The following is a 27,169-nucleotide window of genomic DNA, read 5'->3' as shown; positions in this document are numbered from 1 at the left end:
CTCCCAAATGAGATGTCCAAACCCTGGGTCCAATTATTTCTAATGACCTGAACTTTACAGTTCTTTTTGCACTGCTTTAATTCTGTATCCAGGCATTGTCTGAACCCATCAATTAATCTGCTTTCAAACACTTTTATTTTCTTAAATCATGGGGGTGTGAGTGATTTTGGTTCCCTTATTGAGCCAAGGTTCTGTACCAAGCTGAGCCACGGGGAGATTCAGATTTTCAGGAGCACTTTGGACTCTCTTTGATCAGATATTGAAAACCATTTCTGTTCTAATGTTTTTGTCAGGAGCAGCCGCCCTTTGAAAATGCAGCTGTGGTTGAACTTGGTCAAGTAGATGCAGAGATAATTGTTGTGACTGAGGAATGAAACATACATTCTGAATTGCACTGATTGCATGCATACTCTATGCATGTTTGTATTTTGAATTAGATACACTCTGAAGGGAGAAGATTCTTAGATATATAAAATAGATGATTAAAAAACAAAGTTCGAAATGCTTGATGCTTCAGACAGCTTTGACAAACAAAAATCACTACAGGATGGTCTAAATATTAATATACTGTGTGGTTCAGCATCAAAATGATCAGTTTGTAAACCAGTGACTCAGCAGTCAAAAGCAGCCTCAAAGTTGTCTTACTCGTATTGTTCATTTCTTGTTCCATCGCTCACATTTTACTGACCTCATCATCTTTGCTGTTTTCATCACCCACAGGGTCTGTCCACAGTGTCAGGGGTAGTAGAAGATCGGCCCACTACCTTAGGCCAGTCTCAGTCCGTTATGAACATACTCCAGACATCTCCTAAGGCAGAGACAAAGAAGAGGAGGGCTCCTGCACTGCCTGGGGCCCCAACACCCACCATGGGACTCGCCAGCTTTGAGAGCTACCAGGTGAGCAGATGAAAGAGCTGAATTTCTTTCTGTTAGTCAGGTTTAGACAAAGTGATGAAAAGATACAAACAACAAACAGAGCATTCATTTTTAATTTAAACTTTTCACTTCATAAGATAACGGCTCCTGCTAAAATCCAGTTGTGTAAAGCACAAACTCAAATCTGCAGGGCACACGCAAAATCTCACAAAGTTTTTCATTATGAAATTGAAAATGTAAAATCCTGAACTCTGTCATTGACCTGAAGTGGCACCTCTGTAAGGTACAATCACTGTGTGCTGTCATTCCTGTGGGTGTTTTGACCTGAGTTTTAGCTCCTTCAGGTCACAGTGCTCTGTATTGTCTACTTGAGCTCCCTGCCGTCTTATTATAGTGTTAAAACAACATGCTGGGAAATGTTGTTTGATGACCAGCATCCGTCCTATCTCCCTCTGATAATAAGTTGTGTTTATTCTTAGAAACTGGTGTCCTTGATGGATGTTATCAGGAGCAAATTTTCTTCTCAGGACAGCATGAAGAACAATATTTTCCTCTTTAGCTGAATTAACAGCACTGGAGAGAGCATGGAGGAACAGAAAACATGTATGAAACGGCAAAGTGCTGCAAAGAAAGTCACAGTGTTCTGGAAAAGATTGTTCAAGTTTAGCATTTGAAGCACAAAAGATTGACAGTGATTAACCTTATCATATCTCCCTATCTAAAGGTTTTTTCCTTTATTTCAGAGTATGTTAGATAGTATTGTAACAACCAATATGCCTTTTTAAATCAATTTAATGTAAGTTTATAGTGTGTCAGCTAAAACTCAATGTGTGTTTATCCTTGGTTAATGTAGTCTAAAAATAATCACAGATTTCTTTTTAAGTTTATTTTGGGATCTTTTGCTTTTGTTTAAAGAGTAGGCCATAAGTTAGAGTCAGAAGCAGGGATGAGAGGGTGGGAGAGGAGCACTCAATACAACTGTGAAAGAATCATAACAAAATAATAATTAACAATTCTACAAACTGGTACATTGATTCTAATTGGAGGCATCATATAAATAGTAAATTGTGACTAGAATTGAATTTTAATAGCTTTTTACTTGTCATCTGAAGGTCACACTTACCCATTCACACCACTTTCAAATACTGATGGTGAAGGCTGCTCTTTAAAGTGTTTATTGGTATTAACTAGGGCTGTGGTCAACAAAAGAGAAAACATGATATACCTAATCACACCCATGCACCTAGGATTGGGCGGTATCCTTTCCCCAAACTTTCCCCAAATTTTACCAGTCTTACTAACCTGACATGCCAGATGGATTTGTTTCACACATCCATCTGGGAAACCACTGATAGACTGCGTTTGGGAAAGGGCAGAGCCTTTTAAAAAAAATACTTTGAGGGTGATTGGATGAACATTCTGTCTGTCACATCTTTACGGGCCAATCTGAGCAACAAAATACATGACATCATCACCGCTACCGAGGAATGAACCCGATACAGAACAGCATAATGCGAACCATGGCAGCTATAGACATGTCAGTACATGACTTATGTCATTTTGAATAGAAAACAACTCACTGCTGTTCTTTGTTCTTCTTTTAACAAAGAAATGTCGTCAAGTTCTAAGCTTTAGCAGCATCTGCGCTAATCTCTTCTGCCATAACAGCCCCGGACTCTTGTTGCTGCTTGCTTACATCACGACTCCACCGTGCCCCTTGTCGCTGATTGGTCCTGTCACTTTCTAACTGGGCCCAAACGGTTCAGATGGGAGCTTTGCAAGATGGATTTGCCAGTGAGAAACATGGAAACAGGCAGATCTATCTGCTTTGCAAGGTTACAGCATTATCACCACATGCAAACACACACCAGCAGTGTGCAGCTCTGCAGGTGCTTTATTAAGTCTTTTAACAAAATGCTTAGAGTCTTAAAAAGAATGACGTTAATTACAGGGGCACTGGATGTGATTTATTGTTCAAACATTGTTTTTAAAACTTCACATGCAAGCAGAGTTAGGTCAGGACAGATGATAAAATGATCATTTACCTTTCTTCCTCTCTCGCTCTGTGTAAAAAATCCTGTGCACTCTTATCCCCCACAGATAAAAAGAAATATGCCATCATCCACACTAATTTCATACAGTATCTAGGAATTTAAAGTATGTGCGTGTGCTTTTATGCAGATAAAGATGGGCCATCTGACCAATCGAGTGGAAGGTGTCTTGTGTAGATCACATATCAATGAGCGGGGCTAATTTAACAGTTTGACTTTAGAGAAGACCCGGTGTGATTCCAGCACCATGCCATATATCCATTTGCCAGTATACATATGTGCATGTACGTCATTTGCCAAATTTGGCCTGAAATCATCAGCAGGATTTCATTTATCATGTTGGAAGCATCTTCACACACAGGCAGTGGTGCTGCTGGTGGATAAGGATACATATTGTAATGGCATTTATTACAAACATGCGCTCATTATATAGCACCAACTTCATGATGGTAATTAAAGCAATACCATGGCCATTGTTTAATACCCCAGGATACGGTGTTACTGTATTACCACCCATATGCACCATTGATTGGTTTTTGAATGAAAAAAAAAACCTCTACATTACATATAGATCAGCCTAATCAATGACTGTTCTTTTTGAACCCTCCAAATAAACTTAAAATGAACATTATGCCATTTGGCCGCATGATAATCATTTTAACTTCATTATGTTGTACTGGAATAACAACTGACTCAGAGCCGACTAGCATGCACCAGCCTATCCTCGTATCGCAGAACAATAACTACACAAAAGACGTCAGATAATTCTTCATTGTTGTTGTATAACAACAACGGTAACAGGACCCTGTTGTTCCAGCCTGTGCTGTGTCATTTCTGAACATGAACACCAGACAGAATGCAACGTAGGTTTGTTTACAGAGGTAAACTGAAAATGAGTTCATTGGTTGGAGTTCAGAGAAAAACTTCAGGGACCATAAGAAATTACTTTTTCTCTCCTCTGCTCTCTGTCTGAAACAGACACTGAGGTTAATATGTGCATTTAAATGTGATGCTAAAGGGACCTTTCAGCACATTTATTATATATATTATTATATATTTTCACAGTTATTTGAAGAGTAACCACACTGAAACAACATGAAATAAAATATTATTACTCTTTGTCACTGCTTTGTCTAGCTAGATCTCCCATCACTGTGAGTTCCCTCTCTCACTCCCTCTGCTGTTCACTCTCTTTCTCTTTCTGGCATTGTCTGCCTTGTGAGATTTTGATCCAACTAAAGCTCATCAATTAACTGATTGACCAGCTGACTGGAGGGTGCTAGCCCTAGTAACTACTCCAGGGGTGATAGTGTTCTGGCACTGCGCCGGAATTTCAGCATAGCGGCGTTTGACTGCTGTGAAAAAAACTACTTTTGAGAGCTTGTTTATGCGGGACAGCCTGACGTCAAGTCCTGAGTCAATAAAGATAACTGACACTGTCCATCAACCACACTAGGCCTACTAGCGAAAGGAGGAGGATTGGAATTGTGACGCTATAAAAACAAGAATCAACAGAAGCATGTTCATTTGTAGTTCTACACATATTAAAGTTCTTTTAACTCACTTTTTTCTCTCTCTCTCATGACGTTTTTCCTCTCTCCTGCAGCGTCCATTACAGTTAAATGCATACTGCTGAGTATGCAAATTAGGCGGTTACATCATTTCGTGACCATTAACTTTTACTATATTGCAGTCAGATCCAGTACTTTTGTCGCTATTGGCCTTCCTATGTATACATCCCCCACCCGGGAAAAAGTTCCAGCTCATATTTTTTTTCACCATCAGCCATGCTACTCTCATTTAACATGTTCATATCCATTAACAGTACATGGCACTGAAGCAGTAGTGGGAAAAATTTGGGGTTGAATTTCTCCAGTGAAATTGTATCAGGTAGCTACAGGAGCTGGGGATCAAGGCTCTGACCTTCCAGTTAAGAAATGACTATCACTGAGTGAGTCTGTCGTCTCAGCCACAGCTGTCCCGTCTACATCCACATAAGATGATTCTTTAAATTAAAGGGGACATATTATGCAAAAATCCCTTTTTCAGGCTTTTCTAACACAAATATGTGCCCCTGGCCTGTTCACAATCCCCTCAAGTACCAGAAAAATCCATTCCCTCTCCCCCTCTCTTCCCACCTTTCAGAAAGTGTGTGCTGAAACAAGCCAATCTCAGATTTTACATCTAGAGACCTCACCAGGGGCCTAAACACCCACCCCAGGTTTGGTTGGCCCTCCCCCACTTAGAGGAAAGTTCTGCCCTCCTCTGCTGCAGCATCCAGCATCTCACCTACCAGCTGAGATGCTGGATAGCTCAGTTGGTTACATTGGCATTGAGTCAACTTTTATACATTCTAACTGGCTTCAGGTGGGATTTCTATATTGCCAGCACCTGTTACTTGCCACAGGTGAGTTTAAATGAGCGTCACATGCTTGAAATAAAACAATTTACCCAAAGTTTCAAAGGGTGCCAATAATTTTGTCCCGCCCATTTTTTATTTTTGTGCAAAATTATGTCAATTTTGTTTTTTTCTTCTGTTTTTTGTGTTGTTCCAATGCACATAAATGAAATAAACATGTGTATACCAAAAACATTTGTAATTGCAACAATTTCTGGGAGAAATGGTGTATTTTCTGGAAAAATTCCAGAGGTGCAAATACTCGTCCATGACTGTAGAAGTCTTTCATATTATTTTAGCAGTGCAATATGTATCCATATAAGAGCTTCCTCTTGCTGCATGGATTGTTTTTAGTGTTGCAGATTGTTGTTGCACAGTCAGACAGTAATTTTTCAGCCCACCTGTTAGATTAGGAGTTACACTAGACACCAGTGCTGAAATTGTGAGACACTACTGAGAGTCACAAGGCCGCCTCCATAGAACAGAAGTCTGGAAGGTCATCTGAGGCAGGATGATGGCTAGGCTAATAATAGATTTCTCCCTCTCTCTCTTGTGTCTTCTCTGAACTGTTACCAAGTCTCATGTATATTCATGCACGTCCACATATTGCAAGGTTATACAGGGGTGCAGGACACTCGCTCCTCTCTCCTTCAAACCCACAACCCTCCAGTATGTTGACTCCAGACATGTTCGCCTCCTACTTCACTGACAAGGTTTGTGCCATCAGCAACCAATTCTCTGAGCCTGTCCAACTCAGTTTTCTGCCACCAGCTAGTGATGCATCACTTAGCTCATTCTCTCCACTAAGTGAGAGCGAGGTCACCAGGCTTCTGCTTGACTCTAAGCCCACAACCTGTCCCCTCGATCCGATACCATCACATCTCTTGCAGGCGATTGAGCCCACAATCAGCCCTGCTGTGAGTTGTATCATTAACTCCTCTCTGTCCACAGGTGTTTTCCCAGCTGCTTTCAAGCAAGCGCGGGTTACACCACTGCTCAAAAAACCCACTCTCAACCCAGCCCTGGTTGAAAATTACAGGCCGGTCTCACTTCTCCCATTCCTATCAAAAATACTGGAGCGCACAGTCTTCAACCAGCTCTCAGAATATTTGCAGAACAATGATCTACTTGATCAGAATCAGTCTGGCTTTAGGCGGGGCCACTCTACTGAAACTGCACTTTTGTCGGTAACGGAATCACTTCGCTTGGCCAGAGCAGCTGGTCAGTCCTCAGTTCTCTTACTGCTGGATCTGTCTGCTGCCTTTGACACAGTAAACCACCAAATCCTCCTCTCCACACTCTCTTCACTTGGTATCTCAGGATCTGCCCTACAGTGGTTTAAGTCCTACCTCACAGGGAGATCTTTTAGAGTATCATGGAAGGGAGGAGTGTCTAAACTGCATGGCTTATCAACAGGGGTGCCTCAAGGGTCTGTGCTTGGTCCCCTACTTTTCTCAATATACACCACCTCACTTGGTGCAATCATCCGCTCCCATGGCTTTTCTTATCACTGCTATGCAGACGACACACAGCTATTCCTGTCCTTTCCACCTGATGACACAACTGTCTCAGCTCGGATCTCATCCTGCCTTGCTGATATTTCTAAATGGATGAGGGAACGTCACCTTCAGCTCAACCTGCCCAAAACTGAGCTCATTATCATCCCAGCCAGTCCCACTATGGAACCGCAGATCAATATCCAGCTTGGATCAAATAATCTCTTGCCCACTAAGACAGCCCGGAATCTGGGTGTCATGATTGATGACCAGCTAACCTTCAAGCTCCATGTGGCCTCGATTGCTCGGTCCTGCCGTTTCGCCCTCTACAACATCAAGAGGATCAGACCCTACTTGACAGAGCATGCTACACAACTCCTAGTACAGGCTCTTATAATATCACGTGTTGACTACTGTAACTCATTACTGGCAGGCCTACCTGCATGCACAGTTATACCTCTGCAGTTGATCCAGAACGCAGCAGCACGTCTGGTCTTCAACCAACCCAAGAGAGCTCATGTCACGCCTCTTTTAATCTCTCTACACTGGCTTCCAGTTGCAGCTCGCATTAAATTCAAAACTCTAATCATTGCTTACAAAGCAGTAACTAAAACTGCTCCTGTTTACCTGGAGTCCCTCATCCAGGTCTACACCCCTTCTCGCCCACTACGCTCAGCCAGCGAAAGGCGCCTGGTACTTCCAGCACATCATGCTCCTAAATCACTAGCTCGACTCTTCTCCTCTGTTGTCCCTAAATGGTGGAATGAATTACCCAACTCCATTCGATCTACAGACTCCCTGTCTACTTTCAAGAGAAGGCTAAAGACCCAGCTCTTCAGAGAACACTTTGCACTTAGCTAGGCAATTCTCTACTGTTGTCCCCAGTAGTAGACTGAGTCTCAGCCAGACTATTCTCCACTGCTGTCCCCAGTGGTTGAATGAGTTTCCCAACTATAGTTAGCTCGCACTGTCCTGCTCTACTTCTGGGATTTCTTTGCCCAGCTCTTTGGGAATGATCCAGCACTTGGTACTTGGTAAATAGTTGTTGTGAAGCCTAATGAATGGCGATTAGTGATCCCACATTTTCCTTGATTCATTGTTGATGTCTAAAAACAAACAAAAAAAAAAATAAAAACATAAAAACAAAAAAAAACAAAAAAAAAACAACAAAACAAAAAAAAACTACATAAACAACGTATATTTTAGGTACTCTGCCTTAAACTCTACACGGCAGCACTTGCGTCCAATTGAACCTGAAGCACTTGATGGCGCTTACTGATGTTGTTTCTTCTTGTCTAGATCATTGCTTGTGTTGTTCTTGCTCTCAAATGTACGTCGCTTTGGAGAAAAGCGTCTGCTAAATGACATTGTAACATTGTAACATTGTAACCTCTCCTGTTTCACCCATCTGCTTTCGAGGGCTGATTTTTGATAAAGATGTATCCTTAAAGGAATAACAGTGTTGCAATAGGCCTAAAAATACAAAAAAATAACTGTCATAATAAAGATTTTGAAGAACTGTTGAAAGTGATATAAGGTTGTTGTCTGGTAAGGACGACATAAGTGATTTGCAGGCGTCATCTAAGGACAGATTAGCAGTAGCCTAGCTTGTGTTTATTGTGTGCGTGTGATTAGAAAGGATTTAATTTCATTGAAGTGAAGGGTGTCATAGAAGCCAGGTCTTATCAGGAGGCTTTCTCAGGGGCATTGGCATTAAAGAGCTGTGCATGACTTGGATCAGTTGAACAATTGTACATGTCAAAACAAATCAAATCACAATCAAAGTCTAAGTTGTACTTCCAAATTTGCATGTAATTTGGCGTCGTGGAGAGTTGCCAGGGGCAGTATTAACCTACACTAAGAGACATGTTTGCATGTCAGTTAAGGAGTGCATCCTTTTTAAAAAGTTCAAGCTCAAGGGAAAACAGATGTCACGCAATACTCTCAAAAAATCATAGTGCAGATACAGGTTTGTCAACCAGGGATGGGCTGGAAGTGGGCCATCTTGCCTCGCAGAGCTCACACATGATTTATAACCTATCATTTGTTTTTCTTGTATACTTATATTTATTGGGTTTTGCTGACTCAGGCTTGTCTTGCACTAGATACACTTTCGCAATTCTGCCTCATGCAGTGACAGCCACCTTGAGCTTATGTAGAGACTGTGTACATTTTATAAGAGATATATATGTGTTTGAGTGTATGAGAGTGTAGGAACATGATAGCTAAGTTATCTGAGGACAGCTCTCGACTGTCCTCATTAGAGAGACCCTACTCGGTGCAGAATGAGCTTAGGCAGACAAGCATATGTGACTTACAAGACAAAGTAATAGACATAAGCTGTCATGATGAGAAGATTGTTTTAACAAAGCTAGATACCAAAAATAGCCTCAGGAGAGGCAGGGATCACTCAGTGGTCATTTGAATAACAAGAGAAACAGATGGATTAATGTCACTCTTATAATTAGCAGGGACCTAATCCCTTCAGAGTTATTCTAGAACCAATGGTAAATTATTGGGCCATCAACTTATACATCAAGACATGTATAAGTATGTGCACAAGTATTTATTTATGTATGCATGCATTTATTTATTCATTTATATATTTATTTATTTAACATTTCACTGTCTGTCTTATGTAGTCTTCCATGCTGTTAGGTTTGGACCCCCCCCCCTTAAAAAATTAAATAATCATTCAGACATTGCATTTTGTATGTACTTGGGTTTTTCTTTGTGAAATAAAAAAATTAGTTTGATGATCTGAAACAATTAAGTGATAAATATGCAAAAAAGTCAGGAATCAGAGAGGAGGCAAATACTTTTTCATGGCCCTGTACAAAGGAGCCAATATTCAAACTTGAACCCAGATTGCTGTTGTTGAGGAAAATCATCTTTGTAACTAAACGTTTTTTGTTCTTATTTTAATGTTGGTAGTCAGGTTTTATACACTTTTAACTAACTGTTGATCAATCAGTCTTTATTTGTATAGCACCAGTTCATAACAAATGTTATCTTAAGACACTTTTTAAAGAACTTAGATCTAAGCATCACGATGAGTAAGAAAGATCTATGGCTGTTTTGGCCATTCATCTATATTCCTGTTTTCTTCCATATGTCAATAAGAATTGTAACAGTACACAGCATTAGCAGCAATAACCATGTATGATAAAAGACTGACCATATTAATGTTATCATAAACAACTATGATGAAATGGAGAAAATAATTACAGCAGAACAAGTTTGGCAGTTGTTTGATTCACTTCAACAAGAATCTACATAACGTAAAACCTAAATATAGAACTTTATGTAAAACATCTGTTAACACTTGACCTAGTGGTATCATTATGCATGTTCTCTTAAGACTTAAATGCTGTTTTTTGTTGGGATCATTTTTCTAAACTAACTTTGACACAATTTTTTTTACCAGCATTTCTGATGAAAATGATTTTTTCCAGGTACTGCTTAGAAAGCAGTTGGTTTTCTTGTTTGGGATTACCGTAGAGTTGTTTAGTTATTCAAACAAAAAATAATTGTGATAGGAAGTGACTTTCATTTCATTTATTTGTGCATTTTATCCTTTTTTTTACACCGCATGGATTCATGTCATCAAGGTGTTGACATAACAAGCCTGACACCTCATTTCAAGATCGTGTTTCATTTACAGTAATGGAAGTCGTTCTCTGACCTTTTTGATGTCGGATGGAAACGTTTCTATATACAGCAGTGAGAATGAGAATGAGAATAGCAACAGCACTAAAAACAGATGACACAGTCTTCCTGGAGGGGTGTAAAGTCGTATTTCACTGTAAGGGAATCAGATGCTTGTGCATGCTGTAGCCGTCTTTGAGGAAGAGAAAGTTTACAGCTTTGTTTCTTCAGCTGAATTGTCAACAGTCTGTGTATGAGAGCTGCAGTGAATTAAATGATGTTTTGGAACATAGTGTTCAGGGAAACACAGCAGTGATAGGCTATCTGTTATTGTGGTTTGGAAAGGAAGGAGTTCTGAGAAGTTCTGAGCTTTGTGCTTCACTGCACAGCAACAGAAGGTGCTTTTTCAGTGCTTTTCTGCCCATATTTGTAGGTGAAGGAGGACTGAAAGATAAACACAGAGCAGCTGAACCAATGAATAAGAGGGAGGATTAACAGCAAAAGAGAGGAACTGAGTCACTTAGAAGGTCATGGACAGAAGCAGAAAGTGAACGTAAGGTAAAATGAGGTCTTGTGTGGTTTTGCAGGCTTAACATGTGTGTGTTTAGGTTGTGCAACATTAGCAATGCATTAGTTTTGGGATCATATTTCCAAAAGCCAGGACAGCATGAAATCTCGTTGGCACACCCTTACCTTGCAGGAGGAGGACTAAACAAGGGAAAAGTTCAACAGAGGACAAGCTGCATTTAAAGGCAGAAGGTGGAAAACGAATGAGAAGTTTGCAGATATTCTCAGAAGTATTCCTTACAACTAAATATAGACTCTCAGTTTTATTGCACTTTAACTGCTCCCATATTTCATTTCAACTGAAATATGTGGACTCACGACAAAATGGCTATATTTGAGAGAAAGTTTTCCAAAACATCAAAGCAAAAAATGGTCAGCTTACTGAAGAAAAAAAAAATACCTGCCCAGGAATTCAGTGGCTTGCAGGGTTTTGTTTGACAACATGCAAAGAAATGTAAAAAGAAATTGATTCATAATGCAGCCAATCAACAAAGCCAAATAATTCATATTGCATCTGCTTGCCGAGGAAGTGGGCCCTGAGGTGGGAATTTCACTGTGATGACTGCCTCACAGCTGGTAGGAAACAAATGAAGTACGGTTGCAGAAACAATGCTGCAAGTGTGTGAGATTAAAGCTGTCGAGGGAAAACCGGTCATCAGATCAGACAAAGAGTTTCCTCAGAGGATTGTGACATTGTTATGAGATTGCTGATTAGATTTTAAACAGGGCTGTTTGCAACACTAGGGCAGACGTCTAGTTTGATAAACTCCTCAGTATGGTTTCTATTTGGTCCAAATGACTTATTCTTGTGTCCCATACAACTGTCTGCACATCTTAGTGCAGATTTATATATTTGAACTCTATGTATGCAGGGGAAGGTTTTAGTCAAACAACATCACTGCTCCTGTTTCTTCCTAAAACAGTCCTCACATGTTCACACGTCACCTCATGAATTAATTTTTGTATTTCTATCAGTGAAGCTTCCTGATTGATCTAGCTGGCTACTTTTTTCCTCCTGATGATCCGTCACTCTGTAAAAATGAGAAAGTTGGCAGCAGAGGGAGGTTTGTTTTCCACAGCCATCCATCAGTCCCATAGTCTTCATCAATGGTTGCTTACTTTAATCGCACTAATGCACTGCTCTGGTTAATCAGCGAGACAGAGCACAGGTTGCCAACAGATCTGTGATCACTTATGCATTTTCCTGTAAATGTTATTGTTTTGCATGTTTTGCTATCCCTCTGCTTATTTCTTGCTCTCCCTTGGTATCACATTTTCTTTTCTTCCACACCCTTTGTTTTGGCCCTTTAACAACGCTTGTCATCTGGTCACTGCTTCACCCGGTGAATACATCCCCCTTTTAACTACATAAACAAAGACCGTCAGCCATATTTTTGAAAGGTTTAATTGCATTTAGTCCCTGTTGCATTGTGGTTAAATAGGATTAGCTTCATTTGGATAAGAACCTGTGAAAGAACAAGGGAGGAAAACAAGGGAGGGTGAAAGAAAAGCAGTAAAAAGACAAAAAAAGGAAGGTAATCTGGGTGTTCCTGATGTGAGATGTCAACTGAGGTTTGGATCGACGTAGAGAGGGATGTTTACTCGTTTGCCACATGTTCCACAGTATCTGTCCACATAATCTGAGGGAACAAAAACACTTCTTTCTGAATCAGTTGGAAGCAAAGGAAAGATGGCTTCTTCTGCCAAAACAAACAGGCAACCCTTCGCCTGTTTTCCTCTCATCCTCCATCCTATGTTTTTATTAAATTAAGCTACAGCTGAAAACAGCAGGCCGTGTACATTTCATATACATCTGGAAAGGGAATTTGATGTAAGATATTATATATATATATATATATATATATATATATATATATATATATATATATGTATGTATATACTGTGCTTAACAAATTTATTAGACCACCACCCAAAGTAAGGTTTATGCCTCAGTTGCCCTAAATTAACAGCACTGGTAATGATCAAAATCATTTTTTATGTTCTTGCAATGGTTAATACACCAATATGTAGAAGCTCTTTAACCGAAATGATATTTTTAATGCTAGAATATCATTTTTATTGTTATCCATGAATTTTCACATTTACTGATTTAAAAAAAACTGAAAAAAATAGTAAAGCACATTATTATTTCTTGATCAATATGTCAAATTATAGTTATTTACTTGCATTCCTGAACAGAAAAAATAGTTTCAGTGGTTGAATGTTATGCTTCATTCATTTCTGACTTCTCAGAGAAGCCCAGTGAGCCGGCTAAAATTTGGGTATAAAAAGGTCAATTCAGTTTGAAATTCCTCATTCTTGTTCAAAATGGTAAAATGTGGAGAGCTCACTGAAAATGAGAGAGTCCGCATTAAAGCACTTCATGATGCTGGATGGTCTCTGAGACAGGTGGTCTAACAAATTTGTTAAGCACTGTATATATTAACAATGCTATAATGTATAAACACATCAGAACTACTACATACTGCAGAATCATTATCATTGTATTAATTATTACCGGACCACTTTTGTTTTCCATGTTGTTTTAGTTTTATTTAGTTTTCACTGCTGGTTTGTTAGTTTAGTGTTAGTGTTAGTTTTTCTGTAGAATGGGATACATGTTGGGGGTGAAACCCAAAAGGGCCAGAAAAAGTAACCAACATACAATTTTAGAAATGCATTCAGATCCTCATTTTATTTATTCAAATCTTACATTTGAATACAACTCAAGACCCATTGTCTTGCCATTGTGTCAGTGGGTGCATGATGTGAGGCTGGTGTGTCGAGTAGAGCATGGCTAAAGGTAGCACCTAGCTGCGCCAGCATTTTGCTGTCTTTGCAGATTAATATTGTGCTTAATTTGGTTAAAGTATAACCATCAACAGCCTACATACAACTTTATTTCCATTTTGTATCTCTGCCCTACCATGCTGTTCCTATGACATGTTTCTCATGTTTATATTTGCCGAAGTGCTGTGAGGAAAGCTCTGACAGGAAGGCAATGGCTATTGACTGAAGCTACAGCTGCTTAGGGCTGGGCGATATATAGAGTATACTCGATGTATCCCGGCTTTTGTCCCCCAGGAAGAGGAAGGTTAACACAGCAGCGTGGCTAGTTAGCGGGGAGTTAGCTGACTTTAGAGACAGAAACAACGCTGGATCTGCAGCGTTGAGCAGTCGTTCAACTTTGAAAAGGAAGAAGTAGAACTCACGTGGTATTCATTAAAATACGCCGCAAGATGACTCCGAGATAACGGCGGCAGTATCACAACACGTCGCTAAAGACATGAGCCCAGTGTTGTTGAAAAGACACTTAACCTAGAATACAAGATTTGCCTGGGTGCGAGCATTTTGCTGAAAACTCCCTGCCAGAGTCCTACAGGTCAGAGAGAAGACGGCCCAGCAACGGACAAATGTGATCCAGATCTCCACAACAACGGAGACTTATCTCAGCCTTACAGTTCAAAACAATGACAACGAGTAAAATGTTCCCGCCTCCAGACAAGCTTTTTCCCCCATGATCACACAGGAGAGTTTCTTGGAAAGGTCTAAAGACACTCTCATGTTATGAACTTGTCAGAAACTGGTCCAGCATTCATCAGCACAGATAATGGACTAATATAATCACAGCTGGGAGCCTGAATGGAGGACTCGACTGCGGGATTTTGGCCATTTACTGCATGCAGGATTGGTGAGTTTTGTGTAGGTTTGATTCACACTTGATGAGGGAAATAATCATTTTATAGTCAGCAATAGTAAACATAATGCATAAAACATTTCAGGACTTTCCATACACTGTAAAATACCAAGTGTTTCATAATTTATGTATTTTTGATTTATTAGTAAAAGATCGAATGAAGTCCTTTTCAAAATAAAACTGCTAAATTTGACTTTATATTGATTTTTACTTTCTACAAACAGTTTTATTAAAAATCCAATAGAACAGTTTATTTTTATCACCAAACTAGTGTCATTTGGGGCTGAATTAAACATTATACAGCTGCTGAGAGGCCATTTCAAAATATCGCGATATATATCGTGTATCGGGATATAGCAAAAGTATTTCGGGATATCGATTTTAGGCCATATCGCCCAGTCCTACAGCAGCTACTAGTGGTTGAGGCTTCATTACAGTTTCAAAGAATGTTTGACTGGAATGTCAGGTTAGTGTTCATATCAAAAGATAGTATAGCTGTCTCGTAAATGTTGCACCACCTAATTTGATACTTGAATTTAACTGTTTCACCAGCAAACTGTGCATCACTAGTGTTAAGTATTGACCAATCAAAACAGGCCAGGCTTGAGTGTACATGTCAGTTAGTATGCCACTGTCAAAGACTTAAAGTAAGCATACTTTGCCTAAATTTTTTTGTTGATTTTGTAAACACACAAAACAGTCGTAGTTGGTTTTCATTTTTTTGTAAAAGTCTAATTTTTATTCTAGATTCAGTTATTTTGAAAGATACTTATAGTTTTAGTTATTTTGTTAGTTTTAGTTAACATTAAAGAGGGGGTATTATACTTTTCCGATTTTTAAAACATAAAAATACTCCACGAATGCAAATTTTCAAACCGCAAGATAAATGTATTTGGCAGAAATCTTGGAATTAGTGTGTAAACTGATAAAAAGGGTTCTTTGAATATCTCTCCGAGATTCTCCTAAGACGAGATTTCGATGGAGCAAACTGATGAGGTCATTGCAGTATTATCTCCTGACTGGTTCGTGGTCCGTCTGTGCTGCCGGCAAAGCGGAACAGACCGCCCTCACAAGGCCTCTTAGCCATTTAGCCATTGAAACACAGTAATTAAACACTTACCAAACAGATACGTCCTGCTCTGTCCTTCGCTGCTGCTGTACACGTATGAACGTATATCAAAATTTGCCATATTTTACTCAGTCAGACCGGTTCATTCAAAGTTTTCAACTACTAGCATAACAACATTAGCCACATGAGAGGGTGCGGGCACAAAACATTAAGTCCTGCCGCCTGCCAGCCTCCAGGAAAATCGGTCAGTCGGAGGAAAGCAGGTCCGTGGAGCGGGGGGGAGTTAAAGAGACAGCAGCGACAACAAAGCATTTCAGATGGAGGTTAAAATAAGGGTTTTTCAGGACGCCAGTGTGAGAAACATGAGGAGTTTTTCAAGCTGTAAACCATGTAAAGCTACTACGTGGGTATCAGAAAGATGGTGTAAAGCCTTGAAAAAACATATAATACCCCCACTTCAATAACCTTGACTGGGGGTATTAGTGTTGCTATAGGTGTTGGCAATTATGTTTGATGGCCCCTATGGACCATGTGGGATGATATGTAACTTTGTGAGTGTGAGTGTCAATTAACTTATAGTATAGCTTTTGACACACATTTTAAATCTTTTAAAAATCTTTAACCTAACCTTTTCCTGTTATCAAATCTCTGCGTGTTACACACAGGCTTTCTACCAACATAGATCATATTTATATGTATGGGTTAACCTGCATACTTTTATGTTTTCCTGGCATTGTGGTTGTAATGTAAGTGTACTGGGAATAACTGTAAATAACTGTAAGCCCCTCTATTTTTATGCACTGACCTTGAGGATTGTGAAAGTGTGAGTTAGGGGCCTGGAATAGGGGGACACGTCACCCTGTCATGCTATGAATGTAAGACAGGATCTATTTGCACTTGAAGCTGTCAAAACATCTTGTGTATGAAACCAGCCAGGACAGATGGGGCACACAAATGAAGCGTGTGCGTGCTTGTGTCAACCTTAGACCAACTGTGGCTGCATCAGAATGTGTGGTTGAGTTTGTGTATGTAATTGGCTGTGGTCGGTGTTGTCTGTGTGCTGAAATTTGTCTTTAAATGTGAAGAATGAAAGCAAATGATGGATATATTTTGAAAGCCAGACTCTTTTATTTTGAGGGTTAGAGTAAGATAGAAATGATACAAACTTCATTGTACATGTAGTATACTAGTGTTATCAGGTCACCTCTTCTTGCATTTTTTGAAAAAGTGCCAACAGTATGGATGTAAAAGCTATGGCTGTTTCTTTCAATTTTTGCCGTTGTGTCCCATTCAAGTATCTAATTAGTTAAAGCAAGATACATCCAGTATTTTCTGATTATATCCAGCCTAATGTAGTAATTTAGTTGGTAAATACATATCAAGAAACAGAGGAACTTTACTGTAAGTCCACTTGTATTTGCAAGAATACCTTGCTGCTTTATAGCTGCATAAACCTTAGGCACTGCAGTTTCTGTAATGAACCAGGAAGTGGGGATTTAACAGCGTTACTCACACTCAATAAGCAACTGCATGAAGCTTCATTATCAACTACTGTAGGGCCCAAGTCTTGCTTGTGATCTTGTGATCCTGATTAGGTGTGGATGTGACAGCATACATTAACACAGTGTAGCAGAGCCAATCTGTTGATTGGCCTGGTGACGATTGGTGTTACTGCAGAATTTTACCTTGTTTTTTGCACAACTTGCTTATTGCATGGCTCATGTCCCACTACAGACTTTCTGTTGTTTGAAGAAGCCTGAAATAATCCAGTATCTGTATTCTGTCTCGCTGGCAGAAGATGGACACTCTCATGCATGCATGTTACCGGTAACTTGTTTTGGTTGGAGGTGTACGCTGCATCGTTCAGTTTAGCATCTGCTGCCATTTGTTGGCTTTATGTTTGTTAATTGTGCCAGCACTGGCGTCACAGCATTTACAGCTATGTCAGTTGCGTAACATTGGCATCTATATACATATCGGTAAGGAGCATGTGAGAATACCTTCTTGACTTAGAAGCCAGGTTACAAAGCAGCCAAATCATGCATGACTACTAACTCTACACTGAAAAGACTTCTATAAAAGGTTGGATTGCTTTGTTGTTGTTAGGGGACATTAGCATCCTTGTACAAATACTACAATGGTGCTTACTTGACCAATTATACCTCATAGCGGAAAAATTAATTTATTCTTCAATACAGCATGCATCACAGAAAAGGGAATTTTGAGGCAATTGGGGCTTTTCCGCTACAGCTTTTTGCTGCACTGAGCCAAACCAAGCCGTGCTGATTTGCATTTTCATCACAAGTTTGGCCCTGCTCAGCAGGCCAGCCCCACCTTCAAGCGTGCCACACTGACGTCGTAGCACTTCGCAGGGACCGATTTACTGGGGACGTTTACCACCTCTGCTACTGATAACCCCTCCATGATAACTTTTCATCCCACATGGAGACGGGGGAGATACGTTTTATCCCTTCCTCTGCTCCAGCTGTCCATAACTCTATTACAGCGGTGTCAGCATTCACTGATTTAATATTTATGACACAAGACCAAAAATTGAGATTTTCGTGCATTCTAGGCCTGATAGTTGCGCACGGCTTCTTACACTGACAAGTGGGATCAGGAAAGACCAGGCGCAGATCCAGGTATACACCTTTTCTGCACCTACTAATAACAACAGTTTGACCCTTTCCGCTTCTTATAGACAAATGAATTCTAGACTTTAAAAAAATAAAATGCTGGAGATGTTTGAAACATTTAGCCCATGACTGAGTCAGTCTTTTAATTTATTCTGGTGCAAGTAAAGCATGCCGTTCTCACTGCCCAATCCAAAAATATGATTGTGTTAATTTTCTGCTCTTTAGAGACCCACAAATCAATAATAAGGAGACTGTTGTTTAACTTATATGCAGGAAAGTTCTCTCCTTTGATGATAAGTGTGAATTATTGTTCATTTACTGGTTGCGGATAGAGGGAGAGGGAGACGGGGAGAGACAGAGGGTGAGAGAGAATGTGAAAAGAGCAGCTTGCAGCGCTGTCGGTCTACAGTTTGATTTTTGCTTTGAAACGATGTAAAGTCATTCAGACCACACAGCGAAGAGAGATCAAGGCGGGCTGAAAACACTGCGTCATCAGCTCTAGACGCGCCCTCAAATGGGTAGCTCAGTTGTGGTGGAGAAAGCAAATCCCCAGCTGCGCTGGGCGGCCGTGCAGAGTCAAGCCGAGCCACTCCATGTAATGGAAAAGCCCCAAATGTTGAGGAAACAAATAAGTCCTATGTTGGCCCTATGATGAGGGCAGTTTAGTGTATCTGTGTAATTCTTTAAATGTTTTCCACTTCTTGCAAAACTAAATAGCTGTGTGGGAGTAAACTGGTACCCATGTTCTGTCCGATTTTGTGGATAGAGCTTTATAGCTTGATCTATTCCTAGCTAAATGCTGTGTTGCCTATAGAAAGCTTACCATACCATACTGCTTAGTCATTACAAACAAAATTACCCCTCTGTTGCTTACACCACTGTAACAAATATACTCTTCTTAACCAAGATCCAGCACTTACTGTCTGCAGTACATAAACATGTCCATAAAAATATGTAAAAGTGTAGAAAAACATGAAATGTTAGTGGGTTAGTAGGACAAAGTGGACCACAATGGAACTGGGTCAGTCGTGCATCTCCTTATCCTCAGCTAGCCTCTTCTTTGACCCCCCTGCTCACCACACATTGTTCAAACTTTTTACACAAAACTGTTTTCATCACGTATGCCACATGCCCTCACATGTTCATTATAACACACACAGACACTCTACAAGCAAACTGTCTTCCAGCCTACTGTTAGGATGTTTTTGACCTCGATGCCCTCACAGCGTTGAGACAGTTCGGCTGCTATTATTATCACTGGCACGCACACACACACACACACACAGATACACAACATACATCTGTGTGCAAACATGCATACATGAATGTACTCATGCATGTTGACATGCGCACACACATACCCCCCCCCACACACACACACACACACACTCCATTTCACATTCCACATTAGCGCTGTAATGCTGCTCTGTCTCGAAGCCCCTCACCCATCAAGAGTCCTTCGAAACAACTGATGAATGGTCACGCAACAGGTTGAAGCCTACATGGGTGGCCCTATCTGATCAACATGCTCCAACATGGGGCCCTTTGCCTCTCAAGCATGAAATGGAAAATTTAATGAACACACCAGACTGTCCTGGCATGGCCTTCTGTGTGCTTTGTATGAAGGAGCACTCCCTTTAAAATGTACCCTCATCCACGCTTGAGCTTTAAAGAGCCCTCTAACTGTGTGCCTTTGCAAACCCAAACTAGAAAAATCAAGCTGTGTTAAAACAAAGAAACATGTTTTGGGGAGATAATTACTGCTTGTTCAGGATGCAGACATGGTGATTGGTGTAGCGCTCTGTCCTGATGTCTGATGTATTAATTTAAATAGATTGAAAGTCCTGTTTATGGGAAGACAACAATGGCTGCAATCAAGTTCTGTGGTCTGCTTTAGTTTTTTTGATTTTTTTGTGATACAATCAGGGAAGTTGGTTTATCAGACGGTGGCTAATGACAGCCTTGAATCCTTTCCTAATCAACAGACTTCTGATGACATACTGTTGCTCTGTCTTGAAGTGAATACTTAGATAAACAGAAAGGTATTCTTTTGTTTTCCTCTTTACATAATCAATATTATTATCATTAAGGATGCATGAGATGTTTTCTCAATCTAATATGCCAATTATTTTCAAGCTCATTTTGATAGTTGAAATACACATCCTTTTCTTTTTATTGTTAGGAACACAAAGTGTCTCCTGTGCGAACAGAGTGAGCCAAATGGAGCTGAGAGAGGAGCAGCATAGTAGAGACAGTCTGGGGCTTCATTCAAAATATGAAGAGATCATGGAGCTCCATTGAGTATGTGGTGGCCTAGGCAACATCCTATGTCCGGTTGTACAGTTGCACATTTTGCAAGTATTTAAGGCCAATAAATGATACTGCCCATATGTATGGCTGATATATCAGCAGAAAAGCTCACATCTGCCAATCCTGATATTTACCTTTTTAAGCTAATATCTGTTGATACAGTTATCATGCCAATAAAATTATGCATCTCGAATTATCATTATTTAAACAATCCTTGAATTTGGCTCAGCTCAGTGCTTGCCTTTTAATCCTTGTGTCCTTTACCTTGAAATATCTACTTTATGATTATTATTCAGTTATTATTTAATCAACCTTTAAAGCTCAAGAGTCACTGAAGGCGAGCCCACATTTTCAATGATGTGGAAAACATAAAATAACTCCATGACATAGTACATCAAAATAAACACAAGATTCTTTTGCCCAAAAAAAGGAAAAGCATTCAGTGTGTGTTGATCCTGCAATCCAACATAAAACTATGTAGACAGTGAGAGACATCAGCACAGTTATCAAGAGAGCACCTCCACTAACAGTGTTTCATCAGCTTTGGCCCACAAAACCCCAGCTTGACAGTTAGCTCCTGGCGTCCCACAGCCACCCCCTCTGTTTTACCTCTCACCGACCATAACACCCACCCGCAGAAATTCAGTGTGCTGCTACATTGTTATGTAGTGTTTGAGATAAAGCAATATAAATGCTTTATAGGTGTACTATGTATATTAATTACACTGAAAGGGCCTTCTTTAGAATTTAAAATGGAACAGAACTTGTTTCTGTCATGGATGCTGACATGACAGAGCCACTGTGACAGAAACAGCTTGTTTATTGTTGTGGAAACACTGGATATTACATAAGACTGTTATATAATGCAGTGAAAACTGCTGTTTTTTTTTTTTTTTACATTTATTTAACGTTTATTTAACATGGACTTACAGTAGCACTGATGCTGTGACAATAAATTCTGCACAGGCCCCAGATGCACTGCTGTTAGTTCTAACATGAAACACTTGTCTACGGGAAGCTTTTAGAGGTTAGAATCAGATATAAAGCATAAAGCATGTTAACTTTTCCAAAGTTTTGCACCTGTAACAGAAGACTGATTAACCAAAAGAGTTTGTGGGCACTGGGATGTGATGGTTAACATTTACTGACACCCTTGTGTTGACTCCATTAGCATCATGACATCTTGTAAACAATTTCCCCAAATTAAGATAGAGCCATACTGCAAACATTTTAAAAATCAACTTTAGATTTCAGTTGTAAATGAAGCTTTCAAAAGCTGGACATATTGCAGTATCTCATGCAGGTTTTGTGCACCTTACTTGTAGTGTGAGGGGGAAAAATTGATACAGCACAGTATTCTGATATTTTGCTTGGCAATATTGTATCAGTTAATGTCCGCCAATTATCGATTTTTTTTCTTATTACTTTCTAATATGAACCCCCCAGCTCACTACTTGTTTTGAGCTCTGTCTGATAAAAAATGAAATTATTTTGGTTTTATGGGTGATTTCACCATAATAAGCATGAAAAGCTTTTAAAAGCTCCCTCGGTATGTGAAATTCATCATTGAAGACAAAATATTGATTTGCTGTTTAAACACCTCATGGGGTGTAGTTTTTGTTGAAAAAGAGTCCTGAATTCAAATGAGAAGTAGCAGCAGAGGAGGGCAGAGCTGAGCAGTGCATGCCTTCTTGTCATCTTTGGTTATTGTTTTGATTGAATGTTACATTGCCACCAGAATTTAAATACTGTGCATTTATTGTCCAAACTAAGTGACTGTCAAATAGGAGCGTCAAACAGTAACTAACTAGAATGTGTTAAACAGAGATCTTTTAGATTAGTTTAGTAAGGAGGTGCTTTTCAGTGGCATGTTGCCAAATAAGGATAGTTAAAGAGTATATTTCCAAACAGATTGAGGTTTGTTTGCCAGAAATGTGAGATCTATGAAAGAACTACTCTTTGCTGAGCCCATCACCTACTTACACAACTTTGCTTTTATTTCACTTGACTATGTTTCTGCTTGTGATTTGATGCAACATGACTTCAGTGTACTTACAGTGTCAGGACTTGATGCTTTGCCTGTCCTTTGCTTTGTTGTGACTTGACTTTTAATGTCATGACACACAGTTGACTTTAGACACGAGTAAAAACAGCCAAAACTTGCCTCTGGCTCAAAGCTAATTCATGTGAAGCTGTTAGGAAAAAAAGGTTATCTTTTCTTCAGTGATTTTCTTGTGAAAAACACAGCTGCAGATGTAAAATCAGAGAACAACACACATAAACACAGTGTATACATAATCATATTACATAGTCAGCTTAACTTAATGTACAGTGTGACCTTGAATGTGGTATAATACAGAGTCTTGGCTTCAGTCTCTAACCATCTTAAGTACATGCTGCGTTCCCAGTCTTGGCGCCAATAAGCCCATGAGAGCAGCACACACTTAACCCTGCAACCCTTAACAACTCCCTAATCCATACAACCAGGCTGGGCCTGTGATATGATATACACAGTTTCTTCTCATGTGTGTTGAGTTGCGAGTTTATTTGAGAGTGTGTGCATGTTTATAGAGTCACAAGATATGTGTATTAGTGTGTTTGTCATGGCCACAGTGCTTTTTCTTACATAGCAGGGCTCGGCTACAGTCTTATGTTTCACTCTGCAGGGAATGCACATACAAGCACACATCTATTTTCTTGGGCAAGTCAGTCATCCATTTCAACTTCAACTTTGGCCCACATCCACTGGTGTGCTTGTATTCATGTATGTATGGATGCCAGAGAGGGAGAGAAGCAGGAGACCAGTGAAAAGAAAGACAACCAGTTGGGGGGGCCATTTGGATTTCCATAGCATGCCATGCACTGAGTTCACTGAGTTCACATGTGTGAACCCAGTTTGTCTGCAGTAAGACAAGGTGGCCTGATCTCTCACTCTTGTCCTGCTGCATGATGCAACACTACACGCAGCTCCGGGCATGTTCTCTGTTGAGTTTCAGAGTGAGGAAAAGTTGAGCACTGCAGCCATAATTTGGATTTTTAAGAAATAAGGACATCTGCACTGTTGAAACCTGCCCATGGCACTTTTAAATTGATTCTTAGAAAACTGACTAACACAGAGTGAGATCAGCTTGCACAGGAGGGTGTGAATGGTCTCATCTCCCTGTGGAATAAAACTGAGAATTTCCCTCTAATTAGTTTGTAAATGATTCATAGTTTATCCCATCTGCCTTCTTTTTTTATTCATTCCTGCTTTTTAAAGTATTAATGTTATGAAACAGCCGTTGACAGATTTCTGTCAAACGCTGAATGACACATGATATCATTTTACTTCTTCCCCATCATTACCTTCTTACCTAAGTGACTACAGTCTTTCCTTGCCAATACTTGTGTCTGATGTGAGTTGACGGTGTAGCAGAGTTAAAACTTGACAGGTTCTTGTTTTGTGTTTGCACACATACTGAAGAAATTACATCATTTTACTAATAAGTGCTGCAACTTGGCTGTCACTTCAACACTGAAGTTTTCACTGATTCATCTGCAAGTAAATGAACAGGATAGTGTAAACTTTGAATAAAATGTATTTCAACAATATGAGAAAATAAAACAGAGCAAAATACACAAACAGTAATGGTATGTGCTATCACAAAATCACTGCATCACTGTATCATTGCCAGACGTTATATGTCATGTTGTAGGACAATTTAAAAGGAATGTTGGCACTCGGATGGTTTGGAGGACTCAGACGCCTGCCAGAACTCCACTTGATTTAATTACTCAGTAGTAAACTCAACGTCAGTCCTTGAAGACAGGCTGATTTATGCTAAGACCACACACACAAGCACGCAGGCACATGCACAATGTGCTCACATTAATTAACTTTCTACTGTCTCCCTCTTTTTCTGCTTATTTTCTATCAGATGGGCCTCGGCTCAGAAAGCCAGCAGAGGAAAAGAAAAGCTCCAGCCCCTCCTCCCACCCCAGCCTCCATCACCCCAGGCCCTGAGGACACTTCACCCTATGCAGCTCCCACCCCCAACAGCCCTGCTACTGAAACACCAACCCCAGTCATACACATGAAGGTGGAACAGTCAGCTGCCACCTCTGCTGCTACTGTGGTAACACAAACAGTAAAAACAGCCCCCATGAAAACAGCAGAACCATCTCTGCCTGTGTTCACTGACACCCCAATTGCCAGCTCCCCAACCCCGAGCAGCAGCACCACAGATAGTCAAGCAGTCCAGGATTCAAGTTCAGAACTCAGCCACAGCCTTGATGACTCAGATGCTGACCTGGACCAGGCTGGCTCCCTCAGCACCCTCACTAGCAGCACAGTGAGCGGGTCCGTGCAGGTCCAGCCTGCTGCAAAAAGCACCAGCAGTAAGATGGAAGAGTCGGAAACTACCAGCAGTGTGACTGGCAAATTAAATGAAGAGGCTACATCAGCCAGCAGCTCCAGGTCTGAGACTGAGTCTGCCCTGAACCTGAAACTGGATGAAGTTGAAAATCAGAGACACAGCGCAATGGGTAAATATCTTTGAAATAGAAACCACCCAGAAAACAGCGCCTTACACAAATTCAGTAGAACAAACTGGTATAGATTTTGGTGAAAAACAGCACCAAATTAAAAACATAGAATTTCAGATAAAGAAATCTTTATACTCTTTAATCCCTCAAAGCCAGTTGTATCATATTTGATACATACTTTTATGATACCTCTCTCTAATCAACATGATCAATAAATTAATAAAAAACACTTCCGAATACAATATGATACATGATAAAAATACCCTCATTATCAGTTACCAAAAACGCCTAATGTATCAAATGAGATACAAAAAATATATACAGTGCTTAAAAAATTTATTAGACAATGCTAGCCCTAACCAAAATAAGGTGTATGCCACAGCTGCCCTAAATGAACAGCACTGGTAATTACCAAAATCATTTTTTATGTTTCTGCGATGGTTAATACACCAATATGTGGAAGCTCTTTAACCCAAATGATATTTTTAATGCTGAAATATAATTATTATGGTTATCCATGAATTTTCACATTTACTGATTTACAAAAAAACTGACAAAATAGTAAAGCACATTATTATTTCTTGATTAATATTGTCTCATGTCTCATAAACTTGTCTCATGTTGGAGCTGAAAAGTGTGTCAAGGAATTATTGGGTTTCAGTGTTCTCTGGTATTATGAGTTCCACTTTTGTTATCCCTTGTCACAACTTCTTCTATCAGTTTTTGACACCTTTTTAAACCAATTTTTGCCTCTTCTTTGCCACTATTTGCCAAAAGTTAATTTTCCCTCAAAAGGCATCTTTCTGACAAATGTAATGGTTTTAGAAAAGGTGAGAGCTTCTAAAAAATATGGGAGAAGTTGGTCTCAACTGGTTTGTCAAACTATAGTTGGTCAGCAATTGGAAAAAGTAGCCAGCTGTGATTAAGTGAATATTTTGGGCACACCAGCTTCTGAGCTGTTAATCCAATAAGTTCAACTAGTTTTAATATGCAGGAGTCCTCCTTTAGAAGTATTAAACAAATACAGTGCTTAACAAATTTATTAGGTCACCACACAAAGTAAGGTTTATGCCACAGCTGCCCTAAATCAACAGCACTGGTAATGACCAAAATCATTTTTTATGTTTCTGCAATGGTTAATACACCAATATGTAGAAGCTCTTTAACCCAAATGATATTTTTAATGCTAAAATATAATAATTATTGCTATCCATGAATTTTCACATTTACTATTTTACAAAAAAACTGAAAAAATAGTAAAGCACATTATTATTTCTTGATCAATATGTCAAATTATAGTTATTTACTTGCATTCCTGAACAGAAAAATGAGTTTCAGTGGTTGAATGTTATGCTTGATTCATTTCTGGCTTCTCAGAAAAGCCCAGTGAGCCGGCTCAAATTTGGGTAGAAAAAAGTTCAGTTGAAATTCCTCATTCCTGTTCAAAATGGTAAAATGTTTTAAGTTTTAGTTTTTAGTTTTAAACAAGTTTTTGAAAGATTTCTAAAATATTTATGTTTTCTTGTTTTTATGGTTGGTGGTCCAATAAATTTAAGCACTGTATGTTTGAAAGTTAGTTTATGTATCTAGTTTTGACTTAATGCAAAGGTTCAGGTTTTATGGGGGGCCATAATAATATAATGATTATAATATAATATAATATTTTATAATAAATACAGGAATGAAATAAGAAATAAAATAATTAATAAAACATAATTATATAATGTTTATATTTATAGTTATACTTCTCAAAGAAAGTGAACTCTGCTGTTGATCCCCGAACTCTTCAAATGATGGAACACATTTTCTCTGTATTTCAGAAGTTGCATGTAGAGCTTTTTCCTTTTAGAGTGACTGGATGTCTGCCCCTGAGAGATGAGCTGTCACACTGCTTTAA

General features: G+C 39.5%; 1 protein-coding gene across 7 annotated transcripts in view; it reads left to right on the top strand.

Annotated features, from left to right (window-relative positions):
• cobl (cordon-bleu WH2 repeat protein) overlaps window positions 1–27,169 on the top strand; it is a 99,095-nt gene that overhangs the window by 44,883 nt on the left and 27,043 nt on the right. For all 7 annotated transcript variants that reach the window (XM_041793256.1, XM_041793259.1, XM_041793260.1 and 4 more), the window contains 2 exons: window positions 721–897; window positions 24,666–25,272. In XM_041793256.1, the coding sequence (XP_041649190.1) occupies window positions 721–897; window positions 24,666–25,272 (784 nt within the window). The remainder of the gene's footprint in view (window positions 1–720; window positions 898–24,665; window positions 25,273–27,169) is intronic.

Source organism: Cheilinus undulatus, linkage group 8 (assembly GCF_018320785.1).
Source record: "Cheilinus undulatus linkage group 8, ASM1832078v1, whole genome shotgun sequence".
Classification (NCBI taxonomy): Eukaryota; Metazoa; Chordata; class Actinopteri; order Labriformes; family Labridae; genus Cheilinus; species Cheilinus undulatus.
The sequence above is the reverse complement of the archived record's forward strand: the minus strand, read 5'-3'. Positions and strand labels throughout refer to the sequence as shown.